At 38.8% G+C, this 17,213-nt stretch overlaps 2 protein-coding genes across 4 annotated transcripts in view; both read left to right on the top strand.

The window, feature by feature from the left end:
• mapre2 (microtubule-associated protein, RP/EB family, member 2) overlaps positions 1 to 3,293 on the top strand; it is a 20,154-nt gene extending 16,861 nt beyond the window's left edge. For all 3 annotated transcript variants that reach the window (XM_005721450.2, XM_005721449.1, XM_005721448.2), the window contains 2 exons: positions 1,586 to 1,744; positions 1,875 to 3,293. In XM_005721450.2, the coding sequence (XP_005721507.1) occupies positions 1,586 to 1,744; positions 1,875 to 1,973 (258 nt within the window). In that variant the 3' untranslated portion in view covers positions 1,974 to 3,293. The remainder of the gene's footprint in view (positions 1 to 1,585; positions 1,745 to 1,874) is intronic.
• A 2,782-nt stretch (positions 3,294 to 6,075) lies between these two features.
• spidr (scaffold protein involved in DNA repair) overlaps positions 6,076 to 17,213 on the top strand; it is a 44,642-nt gene continuing 33,504 nt past the window's right edge. Inside the window, exons 1-7 of the mRNA XM_005721451.1 lie at positions 6,076 to 6,281; positions 6,607 to 6,768; positions 6,865 to 6,928; positions 8,004 to 8,210; positions 10,756 to 10,895; positions 14,578 to 14,813; positions 15,454 to 15,563. Of these exons, the coding sequence (XP_005721508.1) occupies positions 6,267 to 6,281; positions 6,607 to 6,768; positions 6,865 to 6,928; positions 8,004 to 8,210; positions 10,756 to 10,895; positions 14,578 to 14,813; positions 15,454 to 15,563 (934 nt within the window). The 5' untranslated portion in view covers positions 6,076 to 6,266. The remainder of the gene's footprint in view (positions 6,282 to 6,606; positions 6,769 to 6,864; positions 6,929 to 8,003; positions 8,211 to 10,755; positions 10,896 to 14,577; positions 14,814 to 15,453; positions 15,564 to 17,213) is intronic.

The following is a 17,213-nucleotide window of genomic DNA, read 5'->3' on the forward strand; positions in this document are numbered from 1 at the left end:
AAACACTTAAAGCTGTAAGCTAATGATAGTTATATAAGAGCAGATGCTGCTGGTGCAATAAGCTGTACGCTGTACGTCCAATGGATGATGATCTGATTAGTCGACTAATCGCAAAAGTAATCGGTGACTAGTTGACTATCAGAATAATCGTTTGTGGCAGCCCTAAAACTGAGTCTGAATTTACTATGTATATATTTTTGAATGGAACTAAATTTGAAAGACGAGTCATTTCATGTTGAAGTGCAGGAGTTTTGACACATTTTTCACTCCAAATTGCCCACATTTGTATTACTGGGTCTAATATTACAGGTCGGTAAGTAAACTGTCTTTTCTCTTTGATAAGATATAGTTTTATCTTCAGTTGTCTGCATGTTGTCCCTCCAGGCTTTAACTGTTTGGTCGTGGTTGTGGTCCAATGTAAAATTGGTTGGTTGGCCCTCACTGAATCAGGTTGGTAATCAGTGTGGGCGAATGACAGAATAAAATTGCTGTTTTCTGGCTTCCTGGCATGGTCCTCACTGACACTGATTCGTGTTTCTCCGTCCACTGGATTAAAATGGAGGGTCGTCTCTTCATTTACTCGTTGCCATGGTGAATCCTGGTATTGGAGCTCCATTGATGATAGCTTTTCTTCTGCTACACATACGCTTGACTGAGAGAGAACATACTCAGAAATGATTCAATAATAACTAATAGCTGTGATCAACTTCTGTGGCACTCAAAACTCAAACTGAGTTTGTTAAACCTGCTTTGTGGAACATGGCCAAAGTCGCCCCCTACTGGCTGTAAGAAAGGGTGCAGATTTAAGGCACTTGTACATTTCACTCTTCAAACCTGGAGCTACATCTATCTTTTATATACAGTCTGTGTCAAATTAGGAGTCAGCTGGTATAGAAATAGGCTGTGATTAATGTTACACCTGACACGTCATATTTGGAGATTCAAAGTACTAGAGATTTAAAATCTTAGCAGGCATTCAACTTGTTTCCAAATATTAAAAATAGCACTGAGGCATTTTAAAGGCACTGTATGTGGTTGGTTAAAAAAAAAACAAAAACAAAAAAAAAACCCTGTGCATACAAAGCTGCTAAATGCTGTGTGGATATTGTGTAGTTGTTCCACTCTGAGATCCAAAATGTTGCTGGCTGCATTAAATTTGGTACAGTACATGTCAGATTCAAGCCAAGGATTAAACTAAGAAGAAGCGGGCTTGGAGCTCTTGTGCAGTGACCACAAGCCAGAAAATGCTGCCAGGCAGCATTTGATTTTTTTATTTGATTTTTTTTTTTTATGTACATTTGTTAAGCAGAAACTGGTGAATAGAAGACAAAGACTTAACTGATCGGTAGATCCTTTACTGATATAATGATTGCATTCAATCATTCAGAGCTGCTCTAGTGCTCAAATCACATGTAACTGAAGACAACTTGTATCAGTTAAACAGTTTATCTTGAGTCGTTTTCTTAGAAAGAATCATTCGGATCAGTTTTAATCAGCTTTGTGTTTCTTCTCTGCTTATCTTTTAACGTTGTGAGTCTGTTCAGAGTTTGTGTGTTTTGAAATGCTTGAACATTTATTTTTGCAGGTGAACACACTAAAGTTGGCACTGGAAGGAGTGGAGAAGGAGCGAGACTACTACTTCAGCAAGCTGCGAGAGGTGGAGCTGCTCTGTCAGGAACAGGGGGAGGAAAACGCCCCGTTTGTCGATCGGCTAATGGAGATCCTGTACGCCTCCGATGAGCAGGTCAGTCCGGGCCTTTAGATTGATCCAAGCAGGATCGTGCTCATTCATTGTTGAGGAAATCATGTGGATTTAATTCAGTGTTTGTGTGCAGTCACATGCGCTTGCCTCAACTCTCTCTTTTCTTTTTTAGGAACGAGGGGAGCTAGCTGAGGGCGACGGACAGGAAGTGGACCAGCAAGCCCACGAGGAGGTGCCAGACGATCAGCAGGAGGAGCAGGATGAATACTGACTGCCATCGTCCTTCACCGCAGTTACACCCCACTCTCTCTTTATTTTATTTTTTTAATTTAATTTTTTTGACTATGTGAGAACTGTTAAAGGATTTTCACTTGTCCTCATTTTTATTTTTCATCCTCTCCGAAACTGAGCACATGAAGAAGCCTCCTGAAAGAAGCACCATCACAGGTTTTTGTTTGGGGTTTTTTTGTACCCCTCTGCTCACTGTTCAATGTTTCTTGTGACTTTTGGTGAACTGCTGTGGCGGGTTTGTGGCAATGAGCTCCACCAGCGGACAAGCTCAGACCATCAGAGGACTGTGTGGGCGCAAAGTCAATTCAAATCCTGCAGTAGATGTGATGAAATGCTGAAGTTTAGACAGGTAACACTACCTGTCAGTGCAAGTGTTAGACTCCCTGCTATTTTTATTTCTTTTTTTTTTTTTCATATCAACAATATTAATCATAAGAATGCAATAAGCAAAGCCCTGGAAGGGCTCGTAGTAGCTCTTATTTAACCTCCTTCCATATGTTGCACTGACATTTGACTTCGTATTGGACAATCTGTCCATAGACCCTCACCGTATTTATTATTGTTGTTGTTATTAAGACGTAGGAATAGTGCAAGGATCTGAATTGCATCCTCGTGAAGGAGGATAATAAAATGTAGTTAAATCCCAACTGTATGACTGTGTCACAGCTGTCATTACAAATTACAAGATTTCAGATAATCAGTGTGCTCGGCTTAGCGTTTGTTCCCACCACACAAGGTGGCTTTAGTGATAGAGATTTAAACCGTAAACATAGGGAAGGAAGAAACATTGTGGAGTAGTCTTATGATGAAGCAGCAGTTTTAAGTTGTAAACCTCCGCTGGAACTGTTGGGATATTTTTTATTATTATTTTTTTTAATCACAGGTCTTAGGGAGATGTCAGTTCACTGAGCAATTTGTTACACTATATTCCAGTAAGTACATTGTATACCCTTTCTTAATATTGCATTTACTAATATTGAACTGGGCAGTGCACCACGATGCTTTAGTCATATATTATTGTGTAAATGAAAAAGAATGTAAACATGTACTGTCAATAATTAATGAATGGTAAATGTTTTGTTTTCTTTTTTTATGTCCCACTCATTATGCATTCCCCGACAAAAAATCATGTTGCATGTTTGCATTTTATTTGTGAATAACTTGACCTGCTTTTTACATATTTAATAAAAAAAAAACAAAAAAAAACATGTTAAGTGAGCTTTTGTATGTTTAACCTGCTCTTTGAAAGATGTTGAGATTCGAATGGATTTGCTGTAATAAAAATCACCTTTTGAGTCCACGGGAGGTTGTTGTCCGTCAATCCATTTTCTTCCACTTACTCGGGGCCGGGTCGCAGGGCCGCCGTCTAAGCACACTAGAGGCGAAACTATGAAACAGGAAGTGAGAACATAACTAAAGCTTAAGTGAACACTTAACTACAACAAGAACTAAAGATGCCAGTATACTCAAGAATATATAAAGATCTATGAATGACAAAAAAATTAAAAAGCTTTAAAAAGACCCAGTCATATCCAGTATCATCACAGAATGAGCCTGAATTCATTTAGCATGACCTGAGATTTAATTTATTCTGTAGCTGATTTCAGACAGAAGGAATTACAAATCAAATTTTATCTTCATTTTCCAAATTAATCGGGGGCTTTAAGGGGACAGGTAGAAGGTACAGGACTTCTTTACATCTGTGGACTGTGGAATATTTAGTACTGAGGGATTTACACAACAGGACTTGTTTCACAGGTGGCATCCTATCATGGTACTACGCTGGAATTTACTAAGCTCTTGAGAACGACTCATTCTTTCACAAATGTTTGCAGAAGCAATTTGCATGCCTAGGTGTTTGATTTTACACACCTGTGTCTATGGAAGTGATTGGAACACAGTGAGTGAGTGAATACTTTGGGCAATATAATGTATCTAGTACAGCATTTATAGTTTGTTTTAATCAGCAACCAAAAAAACCTCTTTCTATATTATCATTTATTAGATTTACTACAAACCATTTTTCCCCTTTGCCTTCAACAAGTCAAATGTTCTTGAGAAAATCACAAACATCTATTTATTTCATTTTCTGTTTAGTTTTATTTTCCAATTAAGAGGCAATTTATGTGAACAACTTAGAGTGTCCAAAAAGTGCAAGGTAAAGACCTCACAGTATTAGGGAAGAAATTGACAATCAGACAAATGTAATCTTTCCAGTGTGTCACCTAGGACCACCTAGGACCACCAAGGACTAGGTGGGAACAGCGGGAAGGAAAAACTCCCTTTTACAGACTGAAACCCCTGGCAGAACCAGGGTCAGTAAGGGGTGGTCATCTGCTGCAGCCTATGTACTTATATTTTGAAAAGAGGGTTGTAACTTCCCATGTAAATAAATATTTCCTTGTCTCTGTTATTCAGTGGTTATGCAGCAGGCGACTGTCTTCCTTGAACCACAAAACATGGAAGAGAAGATTCTTGGGTTGATTTTTTGAGCTGTGCTTTTAAGGCCTCCAAAATGCCTGGAACGACAGTCACATCATTGTTTTCCATCACAGTCTGAAGCACATATTTCGATCCAAATTTGTGACAAAGTTCTTTATAGATTCGGATGTGCTAATTTTTTATTTTTTATTTTTACAGTATTTGGTACCGTAACTCAATTCTTCTACAATCCTCTCCTTCACATAAGTCACTATTTGATGAAAAAATATGTTTGCAACTGATGTGTAGGTTTTGCTAGCAGTGTGACAGACTAATTTTGCAAGACACAAGGTTAGAAAGGTCTGGTCAACTCAACATTTAAGAAGCAGTGGAAGTGGATATGTAGTCGAACATCCCAAGGAATTAGCTCCGTCTGTTGTAGAGGTCTCTGCACAGTCCTGCTCAAGATTTTTTACTTCAGTGATGCAAAAATCAAGATTGTGGCCATGCAAAGTTTAGCAAGCCAAGACTCATTTCATTGCTGTCATAATTTTCAAGCTCATATGGAGCCCTGGATCCTATCACATTCTTATTGTGTAAAAAGAACCTTTCACACAATAAGGCATAGTATTTAAACCAAAATTTGTGATGGATAGTTCAGTTGCAGAAAAAAAGTGTTTAGATATTTTACTTAAAGTAGGTTAATAGTTCAGAGGTTGTACATTGTAATATATATGAAGTAAAATGACAGTTTTTAGAATCATATACATGACGTCATTGGATAACAGTTACTGATTTATTGCTGTCTATGTCTTTTTCATGTCGCAGCTATTGATTATTTTAACTATTTATATGTTGTTTAGTAGCTTGAGTTATAATAATCCACTTAATTTTCGGAATAATACATAACTAAAGCATTTTAAAAAGTAGTAAGAAGTAGAAGAGTAAGAAGTGCAATAATTGGATTCAAAATGGGAGTGGTTGTAGCTCAGAAAGGTAGAGCAGATCATCTACTACTTGGAAGGTTGGTGGTTTGCTGGTTGCTCTATTCTGCACGCCAGATACCCTTGGACAAGATATTGATTCCAAGTTACTTTCCGATGCATCCATCAGAGTGTGAATATGTGTCAAAGTGCTTAAGTGTTTGTATGTATGTCTGGGCTACTCTAACATTCTTTGTATGAATGGGAGAATGAGGCATAAAGGGCATTGAATGCTTGGGCAGGGAAGAAAAACTTGAAAAGCTTAAAGACTTTTAAACAGTTATTGTTATTATTAAAGAGAAGGTCCCTTTGCTTCCATGCAAAAATGAGAAATGCATTAAAGAGGCTTCCACCATAGATTCCAATTCCAATTAATAATAATAATAATAATGATAAAAATAATAATGACAGTGTGATATGACTCTTTATAAAGAGTAGTAACTTGGCCTGTATATTTACTGTAGTAATGATTTTTGGACTTTTACCTGTATCAGTAGAATAATATACCCTTTGGTACGTATTTAAACTTGTGCAGTTCAGCCTAGTGCAGAAAAGCAAACTCAAGAAGAAAACTGTATTAAGAGTTTCAAGAAAAGTGAATCAATCTAAATTTTACAGGCATAACTGAGTGATTTGGTGTGAGAATCTCACCCATATCCGCCTCCGGTCCACGCTGGTGAGTTATGAAACGCACCTCCAGATTGGGTAAGCGCCACTAGTTTGTTCCTGCGCTTAGCAAATTAGTGAGGGAGGAAACACCGGTAACTTCACAAAGATGGGTTCGAGATATATTATATTTCTAATGACGCTTTGGGGACACGCACACAGACCACTTCAGTAACTCTGCATTGACTGTTTTTTTTTTCTCAATGAGTTCCAGGAAGGTAAGAAGTCTGGTAACTAGCTAGCCAGTTAATGCTACTCAATGGAGTATAGCTAGTTAGCTTTAGCAGCCCATGTTATCCGGTTTTGCCCGCCCACAGCGGAAAGGGGTTTACTAGCCAGGCATGTGTTGCTAGAATCATATTTTAACTATTAATAACAGCAAATATAGCCACTGTCATTTGTAATTCAGTTGTCAGAGTAAATACAGGTGAAATTATCATCAAAGCCTCCAGCAGGGTTATCTTAGCAAAAACCGTTAAAGGCTTTTAAAAAAATTATTATTATTAAGCTAACCCCTTTTACTTCTTCATTAATTTTCTGCAGCGTAAAAGGTACTCCAGGGACATAAAGTGCGTTTTCTTTCCCGATGATATCCAAAATGCTCTCCCGAAAGTGGGCAGGGAGCCCTCTTCGCTCTCTTCCCTTTCATCCGCTAAGAGCTGGGAGAAGTGTGGAGACAGTTTTTTGGATAGTCCGGTGACAAAGGTGATAAAGAGCAACAGCTTTCCGTCCATCTCTTAGCATTATCACCCTGCTACTCCCAACTGTGTTCATACTGTGGATTTCTATTTTTTGTTGCAGATCATTCCGTCTTCAGGAAGAAAACTATCTACTCTAAAGAAGCTGAAACAGTTGTCTGCTGCAGGTATCTTGCTCAGTTTGCTGGCCTTTTTTGCTATGGTCCATCTCAGACTTTTCTATCTTCTACCTTACCTCACAACTTTTAATACTCTGTAAGTACCTCATACTTAAGTGTACAGTACTGTTCACAAGTCAGGGCCCACTCATTTCTTTTAAATTTGTTAGGAAAATGGGAAATATGTACAGCAGTTATAAAATTAGTTAGTCTGTGGCAACAGGTAGCTTCCTTATAATAGCTGTCCGAAGCTTTCCAGAGGAAAAGAAATATCTAATGTATGATGTTTCAGAGGGCTTTTACTTTGAAATGCACAATTAGACTGGGTGACACTGTGAGGGTGTATCCTATTACTCCAGGGCAATTACTAAGTAGAAACAGGAAGTTTCCTTATCATAGCTTTCTGAAGCTTTCCAGATGAAAAAGAGCTCATATATGCCATTTCTTTTACTTTGAAATACAAAATCATACTTTTTGGTTATTGACTGGAAAACACTTTAGGGGTGTGTGCTCTTAATCTAAATTGAAATTAGTCTGTGGAAACGGTAAATTTCTTGTACATGTTTTTTTAAAATGGAAATGTTTAAAAGGGGTTATTAATATATTTGTCATATTTGCATATTTTTAGTTGTCATTTGAAATTTACTTTTCATATTGATTTCTGTATCATTGGTTATTTAATGAATCATTACATAATTAATGACAGATTAAATGTACTGGTCAATCTTGAAATCACCTTCACCTGAAGATCACTTTTAAGTGGGTTTCTCTTAACGTGATACCTAGTATATGCGCACATAACACAAAACATGGGGCATGCTTGATTTATAGTAATTATTAAAACATGTGCAAACCTAAATGGAAATAGTATCTGAGGCAAAAACAGAGTTTGTACAATTCTAACAAGCTAGAAAGTCAGTATTTATACAGCCACCTTTATTTTTCAGCACAGCCACAACTGTTATAGGCAAGCTTTCTTGTAATTTCTTCAATAGTCTTCAGAAGTAAGTCTCCAGTTTTAACAAGCACCTCATAGTGATTCAATTCGAACATTGCATTGTCCCCTTCTGTATGTGTTTCCCAGTTCAGAGCAGTTCCCCTCACCGTGAGGAGGACCCAGTGAACATTGCATGGAGCTCCAGTGACTCTGAGCAGCCTGATGATGAGACCCAGGAGCAGCATCCATCCAGAGTTACTGCACAGAGGCAGCAGCAGTGTAACAGTCGAGGGAGACCCACAGCTTCCACTCAGTCTTACAGCAGAGCACTGCTCATGCTCAGCACTGATAAAGGTATAAAATTAAGTTGTGACTTGCTGAGGGAGAAATTTTACATTTCAGGTTATTCTAACTGAAGTTCACCTTTATCTTCAAAATTTCTTCCTTTTTTTTTGTCAATTTTTTAACGACAAAACAAATCGTTTCTGACCTTTGGAGGTGCTTTATGGTCAAACTAGCGCATTCTTTGTTTCAGTCTTTATGACAAAAAACATATGTTGGTGTACTATCAGTCTTCTTCATTTACAGTTACTTTTTTTACAGTTTGCCATTTTTAGAAGCTCAAAATGAATTGGACAAACCAACATAACATTTAAATGTAAAAGTAGTTCTTAATATTTAGATGAAAATCCTTTATAGTCCGTGACTGAGTACTAGAACCCATGGACTTTACTAAATGCTAGTGATGGGATTTCCGGCTCTTTTTAGAGAACCGGCTCTTTCGGTTCGGCTCACTAAAAAGAGCCGGCTCCGAACCGGCTCTTCAGGTTGTTTTGTTGCTTTAATTAATTTATTATTAACAACAATATAAAATTATGCACAAAAGGAATCACTAATGTAAAAAAAAAGTGGTTTTATTTATATATGTTTATATATAAATATATGCGGTGGCCCCTAGAGACAAAACACGTACAAACTCCAAAACACATTTCTAGTATGAACTGAACTTCCAAAACAGAGCTACCTAGATCACTTAAATTACACAATTAAAAGCATATGTGTATTGTTTGTGTATTTATACACAAGCATTCATATATAGTCAAATAATAATTTAAAAAAAATGTTCATTTACCTTTTGCTACCACACACCAAATCCGGTCGTTGGTACTTGCTGGCTTGTGTAGCCACTAGGTAACAAAAGTTCAACACGGCCCCTAGCATCCTGGAGCACTTCTGTTATCTTTTGTACGTGTTTTGAGTTTTTATGTGCTTCTGAGTTTTTACGTGTTTTGGAGTTTATACGTGTTTTTATGTGTTTTGGAGTTTTTACGTGATTTGAAGTTTTTACGTGCTTTGTCTCTAGGGGCCACCGTAAATATACTTTTATTTATTCACTCCACATAAAATCTAATAAATAAATCATATAATACAAAAATCAACTATTCACATTTCAATTTTTAACTATTAAAATTTTCTGCTTTTTCCTTTTACAAATTTAAAGTGAAACAACACAAAACACTGCAAACCACTCCACAATTAAATATAAATTATAATATAAAAACAAAAAGAACATGCATATTCTCTGTCATATGGGCCTGCATGAATAAACTTTCTGAATCCTTTATCATCTGCAACTGAAAATAGTTGTGGATGATTACTAAACCTTCCTAATGTGACGTTGTTGTCCCTGGCTCTTTTTCTCTCTCTCTCTCCCTCCTGCTCTGCTCCTGTGCTACTGAGTGTAACTACCGCCCCTCCCCCCTCTTCCCAGTGTAAAGCACAAGGCTCGCATGCTGAGTGAAGCGGAAAAAAGTGCGAGAGAGAGGGTGAGAGAAAAAAAAAAAAAACTGCTCTCGATAAGAAGCCGGCTCGCGTCGTTCACGTCAAAGAGCCGGCTCTAAGAGCCATTTCATTCGCGACCGACCCATCACTATTAAATGTGCTGTGTTTCCTCCCTTGAGATGTTCTGGTAGGCCTTTACTGCAGTCACCTTCAGTTGCTGCTCGTTTGTGGGTTTCTCTGCCTTCAGTTTATTTATTTAATAACTGAAAAGCATCCCTTATTCACTCGAGATCAGGTGACAACCGTTTCTTTGCTCTTGGATTGCTATTGCAGTATGTTTTGGGTCATTATCAAGTCAAGTCAGGTGGCTTCATTGTCATTCCATTCATGTGCAGTGGTACAGCACACAGTGAAACGAGACTATGTTCGTCCAAGACCATGGTGCTCTATATGACATATAACAGACAATCAACACAGGACTACATAAAGTGCAATGTGCAAAAATTGTCAAAAAACACAACAAAAACAGTGCAACACCAAAGAGAACAGAACAATACAGACACAACAGTGCAATTGAAATGTGCAAAAGAGTGAGTATTGTGCAAAAAGTGAAAGCACGTCTTTATTGTAAACTTTAACTCCTCGAGAAAGTTGTCTTCTGTTGTTTTCCAGCTCCGTTGGTGTTGCTGAGCTGATCAGTGCATTCCTGCTTTCCAAGAATGGGCTAGTTGGACTAAGTGTAGTATTGGCTATAATTCGTGACTAGTTAATGCACCGCTTTTGTTAAACCCCTTGAATCAAAATCTCAAAGTGTGGCCTTCAATCAGATTTTCATTATTTAACCTACTGTGCTGGTGTACAGATGCAAATTTACAAAAAAATGCTTATTGTCTGTAACGCTGGGTAATACAGTAAATTAACTAATTTCTTTGAAAGCTTAACTGTTCCTTTAACTCAGTCTACTTTGTGGTCCATTTCCAGATTTTTCTTAGTAAAAGCAATTGACTTAAGGTGATAAACTTCTGTTATATATTAACAGCTCAGTTATCTCTATAGTCTGATAAACGCCATAAGATAAAATTGACAGCACTAGCACAGCTCTTTCTTTCATTCCTAGATGACCTTCCCGTTATTGACACAGACAGCGACCTGGGTGATGAGTCTCAGGAAGATGTTGAAAAGCATAGTGGGCAACAAATCTCAGACTGTGATTCCTCTGAAGAGAAGCCAAATGACTTCCCTTCTAAAACTGAAGATGTAAGTAAACCTTCAACTATCTGTGCTGTGAAAGTGTTTTTTTTTTAAAACACCTGCATAGTGAGGCACACTGATCTGTAGATCAGTGCTGTTTGTGTTAGGGGACACTAGGTGGGGCTATATGCCTTCCTAAGCTCTTAATAACTTAGTCCAGTATATTACCAACTGTGTTTCTAATTATCAGCTGACTGCCATTTGATGCATTTGTCTAAGAAGTGCTCATCTGTGTGTTTTAACAACTTTTCTGGCGTCCTGCTGGAGAATACTTTTTGCTGCTAATCTGATGGTTTTGTTTGCAGCTGTAGCAGATGCTGCATGAAAGCCTGTGTTCTTGCAAGATACTATGTAGATATTATATTTTAGTGTTTGTCTCAAAGTTGTTGGTTTTTGTTTTTTTTTTCTTTTCCAGTAATTTTTTGTTCAGTTTGTTGCAGTTGAATGTTTAGCCTTGAAACCACTAGGTGGAGCATTGTCTCAGCCATGTTTTGATGTCCTAAGAAGGCCCCATAGGCTCAAACCAGAGTAGTTTCTAGATTCAGGTTATGTTCTGTCAAAGTTCAGAAGCTGAGCCAGCAGTAAAACACAGGTTTAATGTGAAGGGCAAAGTAGATCTGAACACTGGGGCTAATTTATGCGTGACGTGAAACTCACAAAAAAGCACTTGCCTCTCTTTAAGTACAATATGTAAAGAATTGCATAGTTTCCACTCGTGTTATTTATAGAAATAAAAACACTGTAGAGCTGCGACACAGAGAAAATGGAAATTATTGAGTAATATTTGAACCTTTCAGGTTTACAAATGTGCAGATTTGCGCTCCTTTTTTGTACTTTGTCAAAGTAAATTAAATATTTTTGAAGTGTTTGTTCTTTTTTTTTCTTAAAGCCAAAACACAAAACATAATTCATGCAAACTGAACCATCAGATTCAACGGTGTAATGAAAGATCCCCCCCCCCACAGTGGCTCGACTGCTCCCGCTCACAAGCCATTCAGAGGTACTGTTTGTTGAAGGCAGGGCTGGCATGGTGAGAATGTACAAGGAGTGGTGACAGTGTTTAGCTCATAGACCACACACATGCAGTTTAGTTGTTAGAGCACATATTACAATTTAAAAAACAAAAAGATCAGCAGGTTGTGGCAAAACTGAATGAATGCGGTTGACTAGATAGCGGTTTGTGAGAACACCGTTGAACACGAGGATGGGTCAGATTGAAGCCGGTGATCATTTGTCTCGGTACTGGTATAGCCTCTGCCTGCCGCTTACGGTCCTTTATTGAGGCTGCAAAAAGCACTAACTCGATATATCGAGAGGAAGCCTGACGAGAGATTAACATCAGTCCCGCAGACCCCAGCTACTTCCTCTTGTCACACTTATAATTTGCTGTTATCAGCTCTTTGGGGTCAAAAAAATATAAGATCAACAAACAGGAGGCTTGTGGTCAGAGGGCCTCTAGAAAGAAGCCTTTAGAGTCCTACTTTTATAGTTTAATGTAGTCACACTGAAATATGTGCACGGGGTAGTTTTGGCAGATCAAATGTTACATATTTGAAAGGAATAGTACGTAGCTTTCTTGCATCCGATTATCAGTGGGATTAAATTTAGTATATGCACAGTAAATATTGACTTAATTAGAATATCAGAATGTTCTGGCCTATTTGGACTTTTTATTTGCTGCCCGGAAAGCTCACTTACACATTTCCAATTGTAAATCAAACCGGATCTAACAGGATACGGGAGGGGGAGGGGGGAAGGATCCTAATCCTAGGCAAAATTTACTACTCCAGATAAACGCATGGCTGAGTCACTTAATGTGCCCCTGCCAGATTTCTGTGTTTTTGTACTAGCCGCTAAGAGAGGACAGGCGGAGCTGTATAGGCGACTCCGCGCTTCAAGGCCAAAGGGGATGGCTGCTTCCCAGATGAAGTGTGTTGCTCGGTCCGACACCCACCGACATCGGCGCTTAAAGGGTCAACCACCCACACCACATAAGAGCTCGAGAAGGGCTATAAACAACTTTTTTACTACTGTTTGTTCAGGAGAACTTGAGTGAGTGGAAGAGGCTGCGTAGAGCTGTGTACTTATAATGCTTTCAGTGCTGGTGAAAACATTTTTGAGCCGGGGCCAGGAACATAGTGTTCCTTTTTCTCTGTAGCTGGTTGGAGTGTGACGTCTGCTGGCACGCTGCCTAGCAGGGTCAAGTTGATTCAAAGAAGAGAGCATATTGGCTGACAGGGCCTGGTATGCTGGTCTTGTCTGCACATGACAGGAACTCAGGTTTCTCGTGGATTTTTCCATGAGAACAGATTCCTTCAGGTGTACCCAGCAATGATACAGCAAGAAAGATTGTTTAGTGCACTAATTTGACAATTAATCAGCCTGACTGCATGTCGGTGTATCATCCTCTTGATTTTTGATATTGATTTTATTGTTTTTATTAATCATTAATTACTCATGAATATGTTACAGGTGGATGAACCCTTTTAAAAGTGTTACTTTTTGCCTTTATATATAATATACACACTTACACTTTTATAGGGATGGGTGCTCCTATTGTTGAAATGTGTGTATGTGCAAGCAATAAGCTTAGACTTCTGATTGCTTTAAACACTGTTTCAGACAGTTTTTCTATTTCAGCTCTGTACAGGGAGAGGATATCCTGGTCATTAACGCAGCAACCTCACTCACCTGCTGACACCTTCTGTTTACAAGGGTCAGCCAATCAGAAGAAAGGGGAAGGAATTTAACACTAGGAGGGTCATTTTGACCGCAGTAACAACAGCAGTAATAGCAAAGGTATCATTTCTTGAAGAAGTTAGGTTGTTAATTTTCATCTAAATTTTTATAATATTAAGGAAGATTTGACAAAATACATATTTAAGATTCATTTTAAGGGGTTTTATTAGTTTTATTAATGATTTACAGCATTTTCTTACAGAATGTGAAATAAAAAATATACATTAGAATAAATGTAAATGAGATTGAATTGACCTCACAGGTAGCTGTGCTCTGGATTTACTTTACTTGCTCTGCACAGCCAGCAACCTGCCCTGTTCGGTCAAACACTCCCCGCTCTGCTCCAACTCATCATGTGCCCAGCAATAATTATTCATGTGTTATCTAACTACAGTCACTCTCTATATGTATTTATCAGTCACATCTACCTAGCTGTAACTCGTTTTGTGACAGGCTTTACACACAACCTCACAATGTGTGTAAAGAAATCATGTTTCTAAGCAACATGCTGTGCTGCAGTAGTGGTTTTACATTACATAACATTTCGGCTTTGGTAAAAGTTGTCCTAATTCTTTTGATCGCCCACACCCCAAAATTGAGTATTTGATGAATAAGCCAATTTTTGAAAATGGCAGAAAATATGACATGATTGAATTTTAATTTAACAAACCTACAGGATTTTTAAAATACCAAGGGGCTCAAAATGAACCCTGAAGTTTCTAGTATGAAGTTTTTTGAGAGGTTGCACCAAGACAAATAAGGGTTACTTTGAGATGTAAATCATTCAGAGCGTGTTTAGAGTCCTAGAATAGAAATGTGGAGCTGGATGTCAGCATATAACATACAGTTGCATTTGACTGCAGTTGAGCATTTTTAACGTTTTCATTCAAGAATGTCAAACTACAAAATTACAACTGTTCTCCACGTCAAATGCTTACTTTGTTCCCAGGTTAAAGAGCTTGAGATCTCAGGGTATGTGTCTGATGGAGAGGATATTGGCAGCCCAGTGACTTCAAGCAGACTGGACTCTGAGATCTTTCCTTTCCAAACTGGTGAGGGCAGCAAAAAGTCAATCAGCAACTGGGTGAGATCTGCTCAGGCGATGCTGCAAACGCCCCAGAAACCAGTCAATAGACAACCCAAGACTCCAGAAGACTCTGCCAAAAAGAGAAGAAAGTTTCAAAGGTGTGACTTTTGTTCCAGTCCACTGTTTTTAAATGCCTAGTACCTCTGCTGATACGCAGCAGATGAGCGTATCATATTACTGCACCGAATTTAGTTTTATAGAAGTTTGATATCAGTCAAGTTACATAACATTAACCTCACACAGGTGAGCCTTCAAAATTATCATAAAGTTATGTCAGTGACGCTCAAGAAACCGCACTGGTCTTTGCAGCCTTCATGGAGTTAGAGTTTCTGCAGGACGGTGTTAGTTTTAATAAAAATTGCACCTGAGCGTATAATATGTGTGATAGTGCATTGCTTCACAATACGAACAAACAAAGCAAGATGTATTGCTTGCAGCCAGGTGATAGACAGACTTTGGTGACAATGTTTCCACGGCAGAACTGATGATGAAAGGGACACCTGGTGGCACAATGTGGGTGCTAAATGTCGTTTGCAATCTCTAAGCCCACCAAATCTGACAGATGGCTTTCTGTAGTCTTTGACAGCTGGTTCTGTGCATCAGAAAATCTTTTACTTCACTTTGAAATAAACATTTCTGCTTGTGCGTTGGTTAGACTGCTTGCGCTCTGTGAGTTTATCACATTACATCATCTACCTCTGTGGGGGTGGGGGGCGTGCGCGTGTGTGTTTTTCACAGTGGAGGTCTGGCAGAAAGGCTGAATCGACTTCAGTGCAGGCAGAGGTCAGCTATCAGCTTCTGGAAGCACCAGTCCGTCTCTGGTTCCTCGGCAGCAACAACCACAACAGGTGATCCACGTCACACGAGTCCTCTGCCAGATCGCACCAGGATCATACACACACAAACCTGTGAATCATCACTCAAAGTTTAACAGTGAACTTTGATTTGTGAGTGGGATGAAGCCTGGCTGAAAGGTGTGATTTTTTTTTTTTTTTTTTAACCATACATGTGATTGTACTTAGGGGCCACGCTGAGGAAATGCTGGCTGAACTGTGAACTCGACATGTAGGTGACAGGAAGCTGCTTGCCTACCTTTTTTTTTTCTTTTTTCCTTTCCGCGGCGTACCAAACCACTTGCATTGTCTTGTTGTTAAGTATCTCCTCGTAATAGGACATGAGCATTGACTCAGAGGTGGCAGTTGATTGTGGAAAATGAAAACGCCCACCTGATCTAACTTAGAGTTTGTGGTCAGTCGATGGTTTGACTAGCGTAACGAGCTACGAAGATGGGTTGAAATGTAGGAGTTTATTTTGACTTGACCTGGTTTCGAAGTCTAATCAATATTTGATCTTTCTTTTGTCTTTTTTGCACAAAGACTTTTGTTTGTTTAGTCTTTTCAACCCATTAACGTCACATGGCTGACATCAGGATTTTTTTTAAATATAAAAAAATATATCTTTTGGTGCAAAATGTTCTTTTTCTGGAACATTTTTCACAATTTAATCTGCTACACTCAACCCGCAAACTGCAGGCCAAACAGTCACCATGGAATCAATGGTTCAAATCACCAATTAAGTAGCATTAAAAGTCATGTTTTCAGCCTCATACAAAGGCAGTTTTGGCCTCTCTGAATAATTTCCTTCATTATAATATATATATATATATATATATATGGGAGTGAACTTCTTTCTGACTCATACATTTGGATGTTAATAAGGCTCAGAGTTCACAGAATGGCCAATTTGACTGACACGTGTGAAGACACACACGTGCAGAGTGTCTCTGTCTCCTAGGCCTCTCTGCTAATTTGGACCTGGTTTGCACCTCTCCACCACGTTTGTGTAGTTGGTGCCTTTCGGAGCATTTTAATGGCATTTATCTGGTAAATGCTACGCTGTGTGGTAGAGTTCAGCCGAGGAGCTTCTGTTTTGTTGAGTGAAATTCTGGCATTTTAAGCAAGATTTAGCAGGTTATGGATGCAGGTTGCTAAAGCCTCAGTCACATAGGCCTAGACACTTGTCTGCGATGCCCTTGAAACTTCTGGTCAAAAGGAAAAAAATGTGCATTCCCGACTCATTGCGAGTGTTTCTTGGAGGTTGCTGTCTGTTGCTAGGTGAACCTGGTCACGAAGATGGTACTGCATTAAAAAACCTTCTTGTGATTGCTTTTGTTGCCCATGGTTTGCATGACGCACATCGAATTTCTCTGCAGACAGTGCTAGCTAGCTGCTGAGCAATAGTGAAAACTGAAAAAGTGCAACGCAAACTGGAAATGGAGAATGTTCGTGAAACTAACACGTTTTAAAAGGTGCTACTTTCACTTTTAAGGCAAACAGTCTGTTCCCGGTTTGCCACCTCAAGGCGCTTTATATTGTAAGATAAATACCCCACAATAAAACAAGTATGCAGGTGTTGAGTTGTTTCCTAAAATATTGAATTTGCAGGTCAAGAGGAGGACTTGAGTATTCTCTCGGTTTTGGAGTGCTGCCTGGTGTTAT

This window comes from Pundamilia nyererei, unplaced genomic scaffold (genome assembly GCF_000239375.1).
Source record: "Pundamilia nyererei isolate P.nyererei 1_Seehausen unplaced genomic scaffold, PunNye1.0 scaffold00004, whole genome shotgun sequence".
Lineage (NCBI taxonomy): Eukaryota > Metazoa > Chordata > Actinopteri > Cichliformes > Cichlidae > Pundamilia > Pundamilia nyererei.